This window comes from Alosa pseudoharengus, unplaced genomic scaffold (genome assembly GCF_046254945.1).
Source record: "Alosa pseudoharengus isolate Yale_2024_CS ecotype anadromous, Long Island Sound unplaced genomic scaffold, YU_APseudo_1.1 YU_APseudo_1.1_scf_11, whole genome shotgun sequence".
NCBI classification, from domain to species: Eukaryota; Metazoa; Chordata; class Actinopteri; order Clupeiformes; family Clupeidae; genus Alosa; species Alosa pseudoharengus.
The window spans coordinates 37,797,014-37,804,926 of NW_027468576.1; the positions used below are offsets into that span (position 1 = coordinate 37,797,014).

General features: G+C 39.4%; 1 protein-coding gene across 1 annotated transcript; it reads left to right on the forward strand.

Moving 5' to 3' along the window:
* Positions 1 to 734: 734 nt before the first annotated feature.
* Positions 735 to 5,412, forward strand: LOC143113997 (uncharacterized). The gene is made up of 11 exons (XM_076275474.1): positions 735 to 1,173; positions 1,960 to 2,046; positions 2,133 to 2,273; positions 2,408 to 2,547; positions 2,743 to 2,879; positions 2,974 to 3,067; positions 3,212 to 3,311; positions 3,415 to 3,674; positions 3,787 to 3,973; positions 4,516 to 4,643; positions 4,737 to 5,412. The coding sequence occupies exons 2-11, from the start codon at positions 1,965 to 1,967 to the stop codon at positions 5,052 to 5,054; spliced, it is 1,587 nt and encodes a 528-aa protein (XP_076131589.1). The 5' UTR covers positions 735 to 1,173; positions 1,960 to 1,964; the 3' UTR covers positions 5,055 to 5,412.
* Positions 5,413 to 7,913: the final 2,501 nt, after the last annotated feature.

Here is a 7,913-nt window from a genome sequence, read left to right on the forward strand (position 1 = left end):
CATTTATTATGTCATAACATAATAATCAGTATTCATTATTGAATGCTTAGCTGGAATGATGTTTTTCCTAATCGTCCTATTTTTAAAGCAGTCTTACCTGTGAGCATGTAATTGGGCTACATGTTTTCGACAGGAAAGCTTCTGATGTAGCTGTGAAATAAGGCATCCCTGACCTCTGCCATTTCATGACAGATACATGGGAACTTTGTTTTAGAAAATAAAGCCAAAGCAAAGCTTTGGGAAACAAAGACAGAAGATGAAGGAGGTGTAAGGATCCAGATGGAGCGGAACGGGAACTTGGTCATCTACGACGAAAAAAATGCTGCAGTGTGGTCGAGCAACACTCACGGACCAGACGGAATGTGTAACCTCATAGTGACCGAAGATGGGCACCTAAACATAAAGCAGGGCTCTGAGGTGATCTGGAGTCACCCTGAATAAAAATATTTTTTCTAAATAAAAGAATAAAAAAATAAAAGAATTAAGAGAGGCCAGTGTGTCTGAGACTAGCAGATTACGACTCAAATAGTTATGTAGGCTAGTCGTCAGCTTCAGCACTGTTAGCATGAAGCCGAATTATTTTACTGATGATTAATGATTTACTGGTGATTAAATGCATTTAATAAAGACAAAAAACATCCAGATTGTGTGTTATTTTTCCAAATGAATGAAGTTAAATCTTATTCTATCTTATCTTATTCTAATTTAGCAGTGACTACACAGTAAATTCACCAGTGTCAAATATGCAGTGTAAAAGTAAATTTACTCTTTCCGAGCAATTACAACAACACATAGTGTAAGATGCTTTACAGTGTCAGTGAAAAATCACGTAGTTGAAAGACGTAGTGTCAGAAGTGCTCTGGAGAGCTCCGCCTACTTTTTTTCTCAGTTTTCAAATGAAGCAGAAGTTTTCCAGCGCCATTTTTTCCACCTACAAGGATTTCGGTAAGTGTCTCCTAATCACATATTAAACGAAAAATTCACGTTATTTGAATAGAATTCGCATGATATAATGACGTTGCATTAATGTTAATCTTATACTCCGGCTTTGTCTTTGGTCTTAAAATAACAGATTTTGAAGTGCTTAACGTTAACGTTACCAATGCGACTTGATGGCTAACATTTGTTGCGGTGCAACAGTCCACCACAGGAAAATTATCTAGAAGAGCTAATGTAAGATTATATTTGTTATGTTACATCACATGTAGCGACAAGTTAATGCAGCCTAATTTAATAGTCCTTCAATAAATCCCCCATGTTGTAATGTAATGTTGTAATATGAGGCAAGCAAGCTAGTTGCTAACTAGACAGAACTAGCATTAACGGTAGAGATAACGTGTAACGTTAGAGGGGTGATCAGATCCTGTTTGTCAACATTCATGGTTTAGCAAAGGCTGCACATGAAGGGAGTTAGTTATAATAGCAAACGTTAGCTGTATTTTAAACTAAAAGCTCGGGCTGTCACGTAAGTTTAATGTTGAAGTAGTTTGACATTAGGCAAACTACGTCTTATTAGACCAAGCCAGTCGAGGTAATCATAACCTTGTGATCCTACATTATGGAGGGATGGTGATTTTGAAAATAGCAACGCCTGCATGTGTGGGCAGTAGACTATAAATTAGCAGCTAGCTAAATTAATGTTAGTTTGACTAGCGACACGTGTACCGTCTAACGTTAGCACAATATGGTTCAACACGTGCTGACAACTCGCATGTATTCGGCTTATTGATCGTTTATTGTCAATTTTTGTAACGTTTTAGACAGCTTTATAAGTTGGTAGCATTAAAGTTAAGTCAATTGTGCAAAGTAACCCCTCCTACTTAAAATATCTATGCTTGAATTGATTTACCACATACAAATTGCCTTTGCTACTGAGTTCTGTGCATGCATGAGCACATAGTTTAACATGTTTAATGTATGCGAACTTGTATGGACTAACCTTAATGCTGTTTTCTGCAGGAAGGATGCTACTTAAAGCAAAACTTGGAGGTGTCCAGAAGTTTGTAAGAATAACAGAGCTTGATCTTACAGTGTTTCTGAGTGCAGGTAAGAAATGTGTACCGGTAGTTAGTGTTCATTAGCTCATTGGATTAATCTGTCTGCTAACACAAGCTTTTGTGCTCATTTCTTAGCATTTGCTAAATTTGGTGTCCCACCTGTAATGGAAGGTGTGAAGGTTTTTGACAGTTCTGGGACCGAAGTGGATGAGGATGTTTTTGAGGATATAGTAAATGATCCCTCAACTGGGGTGTTAACCATCAAATATGATACAGGTTTGTTTCAGATAAAATGGCTATCTGTATTTAAATGGAAATACTTGTGTAGTGTAATGCAATGTTTGCGTTGTTCATGAGATGAATGTATAAGGGAAATGTTTCCCCCCTTTTTTTTGTTCAATTTTTGACAGAGTCTGTCTCCAGTGTGGCTTCTGAGTATTCCCAACCATCATCCCTTAATTCATCCCTTAATTCGGACTCACAGGAGACGGTCATCATTTCAGATAGCCCTTCCAGAAAACGCCAGAGGCTGGATGCAGAAGCTAAGCAAGTAAGGGTTGACACACAGATATCACTGCTTGCTTGTGAAGTATCTGAATCTTTTCTTGTATCAGTTAATTTTGACATAAAACAGTGTTTCATATAACATCATAAACATATTGCTTTATTTCCTGCAGTTATATTAATTTTGAATTGCAATGGATATATCCCTAACAAGTTGAATTGTTTTGTATTGTGTTTGAAGTTGGTAGAATCCATTCTTTCTAAGAAACCTGGTGGAGAACGTATAGTAAATGAATACAACCGAACCAAGTCCTTGACGGATGAAACCAGAAGGAAAATGGTGAACATGCTGGCAGCTGATATGACAGAGAGGAATGGGTAATTTGCTAAATGTTTTTAGTTAGCTCTTGTGTTGTCATTGTAGCTTCAGTTCAGATTGATATCTAACACATTCTTTCCTTCATTGTTGTAGTACATCACCACCCAGACAGGTGAAAGAAAAGTATGCCAGAGGAATTGTGACCGTATTCCCGTACCTCGGTGATCCATTCTCTAAGAATGGCTATGTAAGTTACATTCAGTTGGTTGTGGTAAATGCTAAACATTGAATGAAACAGTTACATGTTTTAAATTCAGTGTGTTAACCATTTTCCACTTTCAAAACCTACTAATGAGGAAATATGATTTATGGTATCCTTTTATCCTTCAAGGAGCACTATTATGATGGTGAGAGTGGCACTGGATACCTTGCTTGGAGGATTAAAACGATTCAGAGAGGCACTGCTAAAGACAGACGAGCATCTTTTGGAGGTAACTTTAAAAAGATAATATTGTAGAAATGTAATGACCAAACCTGTTGGACAATCACACATGTTATAGAAATGATATGTCTACACTTTCCCTAATTGCGTAGATTCAGCAGAAGGACCATCAGGTAAAGACATTTCTGGAGGACCAACTGTCAGACGAGAGCCCCAATACATACCGGAGACTAGCCTGAGTGAAGATCAGTGCAAGGAAGCAATCTCGCTGATGAAACACTTGACGGATGAGGACACCGTGATGAAAAAAATGAAGTTGACGTTTGCCTATCGCCACAACTTGGTCCTCAACCCCCAGCAGTCAAACAACTTACTGTCAGATTTCCCACGTTTCAAAGACGTCAAAGGCTTGGTAATTATCTTGGCACAATATAAAATATTTTTGAGCAGTAGACTAGTATTGAAACTAGAATAACCTGCTGCTAATAACTTCTAAATACTTCTGAAATTGTCCCAAAATCCAGATTGAACAGGATTTTGTTCTGATGTTTGGAGAGGATGTATCAGGCAAGCTTCTGGAGCGGTGGCCAACCACATTTAAGAAAAAGATCATCAAAGAGTGCAGAAAGCTTCCGTCCATCAGTGAAGTTGAAGAACTCCTGCTGGCCGCTGATCCTCTTGAGGATGGCACTGAAGTGGATTTTGACTCTGGTAAGTTTCTTTTAAGGTGCTGTTGAATGGTAGCCTGGAAAATCCAGACCCTGGTAATCTAGAAAGATTAAGGGTCTGGCCACGAACAATGTAATGGCCCAACTTGAGGGGTGGCACTGCATGCAATTGGATAACACTAGACCAATGTTTACTCTGAATGATTTCGGACTTTGACGCAATTGGATAACACTAGACCAATGTTTACTGACCTCCAACGTTGCAGTGCTGTCATCATCAGTTTAGCTCGCCTCTGGCCAGCATATATCAGATACGCCGATTTGATTGGTTCCCCGGGATGCAAGGGGTAAAAGTAACATGTATCATTGCTCATTGCCAGAGTGTCTCGCAGAGGCAATTCCATTGTGCTCTCGCGAGAATTCTGGATTTCCAGGGTAGTTGTACGGCACAATAAATATTAACAGTACACACTCACAGTTATATTGCACAGTCCCTCTTAGATGTCAATAGATGCATAGATGTTAATATTGCACCTTCCCCTAGAACTCTTAATTCACCTTAATTGAAACCTGTGCTATTTACAGGTTGGGACAGTGATCTGGCATCAATTTTACTGCTGCTACATCTAATTCCACCGACGGCGCAGGGTCGGAAGAGACCAGGGAAAGTGGCGGCCTCCCAAGCAGAAAAACATCTTGTTGTTTTCAAGAAGGTGTGTATACATTATTATTCATGACAAGAGGTTTATGATATTATTACAGACATAATATTCTAATTGCCACTCCATGTGTATTTGTCTTCTCAGAGTGGAACAAGTGTCCAAGAACATCTCGATGCCATCAGGACCAGCACTCAGCCCTATCTCCTGGCGGTCGGACCGAAGAAGAGTGAGCTCCACCAATTCTTCATAGTCCTCGACCAGAACGCCATACCATGCAGGTCCACCTCGTCCCTCGGTGCCTTCGATGAACTCTTCAAGGCACATTTTGTCTTTGGTACTTTGTACAACTCGATGCTGCACAACATGTTTGTTTTTATTCAGACTACAGTGTACAACATTGATGTTGGCAAAGTCAAAGAGAGTCCTCGTGTAGCTGAAATTAGGGCAAGACTGCTTCGATAGGGCAAGACTGCTTCGATAGAACTGAGTGCTGGTTGTGAATACTTCTTGTCTACTTCTTGTTCTATTTCTTCATAATGAAGTGGTTTTGTTTGTGATGCTGGCTTGGATGGTTCAAATATGCTTGTTAGGTGTTTATTTACTTGTTAGTGGTTATTTTTTGGAGAGGAAAACCTTTGTCTGAGGTGTGTTCTTCAGACTGGATGCATTGTTTGATACATTTTCTGGTTTTAGTAAACATTTAAACACCAAACACACAGACAGTATTGAGCAGCAAGTTGACACTGATGTCCGTATAAACAGTTATGGAAAGGCAGTGACGACTAATGTAGATGAGTCGTGTATTAGGAGATCTTCAGTAATGATAGAGGTGAAAGTTGCTGATCGATCTTGAAAGTGGTCAAGAGATTGCTTCCAAATTTGGAAGGGGTGTGTGTGGATGTGTGTGCATGCGTTCGTGCATGTGCCTGCCTGTGTGTGAGTGTGCGTGCATGCATTCATTCATGCGTGTCTTTTTGTGCCTGCATGTGTGTATTTGTGTGTGTCTTTATCTTTATGTGTGTGTGTGTCTATGTGTTTGTGTGTGCGTGTTTGTCTTTATGTGTGTGTGCGTGCGTGTGTGTGTATGTGTTTGTGTGTCTGTGTGTGTGTGTGTGTGCGCGCATGCATGTGTGTATGTTTCTATGTGTGCGTGCGTGTGCTTCCGAATTTGGAACTTCTTTGTCAACCAGTGTTTTCATGGTACAGAATACTGTCCTGACTCAGTATTGCGTAACATTTGAGATGCTGTTTTTTTTTTTTTTTGTAAAATTGCTGTGTGATGTGTTACTTTGTGGACAACTGATGTAAATAATAATAATTACCATGCATTCAAGGCTGCATCCAGAAAGAGTTTAAAAAAGAGTGACTTTTTATGCGATTATATGTTGAGAAGTAAAATAAAGCTGTAATGTATTATGTGATTGTCATTTTTATCTATTTCATGTTATGTTTGTAACTTCGATTGTTTGGATAAATGTGTCTTTTAGTTAAAGGTGCTCTAAACGATGCTGGATAACGTCACTTCTGTTGACGTTCAAAGAAAACAGAAAGCTAGTTCGCTAATTCCTCCCCCTCCATCCCGTGCAATTGAAACTCCTAAACGCATCTCGTTGGTGATTTGCTGTAACAGTTTGTTATGTTTTTTTATGGGCTAGGTTTGCCCAGGTTGTTTTTGGTGCCGCGGCTGTCCACAGAGATGGCGTTTACAGTGTACAGTGTATTCAGGACACAGGCAGCTAGCGGATGGTGAGGTGATGTTTGCTGTAAGTGACAAAATGTTTTAGCCTAAAAAACGTGTGGCATCCCTTAAAGCACCTTTAAACACCACAGAGACCTATTTTAACAAATAGTGGTGATTTTCATTGACAGTGTTAAATGCACAACAATGCAGTGTTATTGAACATATAAATTAAACTCATATTAGAGCTGGTTTGACATTATAACAGAGTAAATTATCAACACTCTTAAGAATTAAATTTACTCTCCATAGAGTTATTTAACATGTAGTGTTGACTCTAAATAACACTATATAGTGTACAGCAGTGTTAATTCTTAACTCTAGCTATAGTAAATAATCAACACTCTTAAGAATTAAATTTACTCTCCATAGAGTTATTTAACATGTAGTGTTGACTTTAAATAACACTATATAGTGTACACCAGTGTTAATTCTTAACTCTAGTTATAGTAAATAATCAACACTCTTAAGAATTAAAGTTACTCTCCATAGAGTTATTTAACATGTAGTGTTGACTTTAAATAACACTATATAGTGTACACCAGTGTTAATTCTTAACTCTCTTTAGAGTACATTTTACTCTAATATTTTAACACTTGAGTTTAACACCAGTTTGGAGTAGGACCAAATACACTCTGAAATAGTGTTAAATTCAACTCTTTAGGTGTTAATTTGACACAGCTAAATTTACTGTGTACTGCAAATGAATCACAATCTCTATATTCAAGTATAGGCCTAAATGCAGCTGCACATCCCTGTTACTCGAGACAATGTATCTCCTATGGAAACTGTGCTCCACTTGATGAAGAGTTCCTCCCCATCGGCAGTCCATCCCCATCCAACAACCGGGGGACAAGGGAGTTGTAGAAGGCTGTTCCCCCACAGCCATCTTGCCTGGAATGCACTTCTCAGCAGGTGCTGTAGAAGTGCATCCCGACTTGGGGGCAGGTCCCGCTGTTCATCTTTAACTGTGTGCTTGAACAGCTGGAATCTGAGCCCATCTACAGTCGCACAGTCCAGCCTTGTTGTACCAGCTCATTACCCAGGGTTCAATAACTTCCATGCTGTTCTGAACAGTCTTTATACTAGGGCAGCAACTTAGTCCTCTCAATACAGCAGTGAGCTCTGTGATCTTGGTGTATTTCAACCAGGCTTTGAATTGAGCATTCTTTGAGTGGCCAAAGAAGGCGCTCACAGAATCAGTGAGACTTATCGTGACTAAATTCAAGATGGCTGTGAACGGTAAACTTCCTTAAGGTACTGTCTGTATAAATCGTCTTGTAAATAAATACAGTGCTTTTTCAAAGTTCTTGTGGAAGGCTTGAAATGCCACAATTGATTCAGTGAATCAGCAGCTGATGAACATGCGCCATGCTTGCCATTTGGCTGAATGAAATGTAGCATTTCGTGGCCACGCAGAGCACCTTTACGAGCCCAGGAATGGCAACTTCCTTGGTCAGGTAGAGTTAATGGCCCAATTTGATGCTGTTATGATTGAACATGTAAGGAGGAAGCCAGGAGACCAGACCATCATCTCAGTAAACAGATGCAGAAGGAGATCCTTTCAGTCATTGCTCAGAAGA

Coding starts and splice junctions, on each gene's coding strand:
- LOC143113997 (XM_076275474.1), top strand. CDS start 1,965: ATGCTACTTAAAGCAAAACTTGGAGGTGTCCAGAAGTTTGTAAGAATA. Junction 2,274..2,407: donor AACCATCAAATATGATACAG/GTTTGTTTCAGA, acceptor AATTTTTGACAG/AGTCTGTCTCCAGTGTGGCT. Junction 3,068..3,211: donor CATTCTCTAAGAATGGCTAT/GTAAGTTACATT, acceptor TTATCCTTCAAG/GAGCACTATTATGATGGTGA.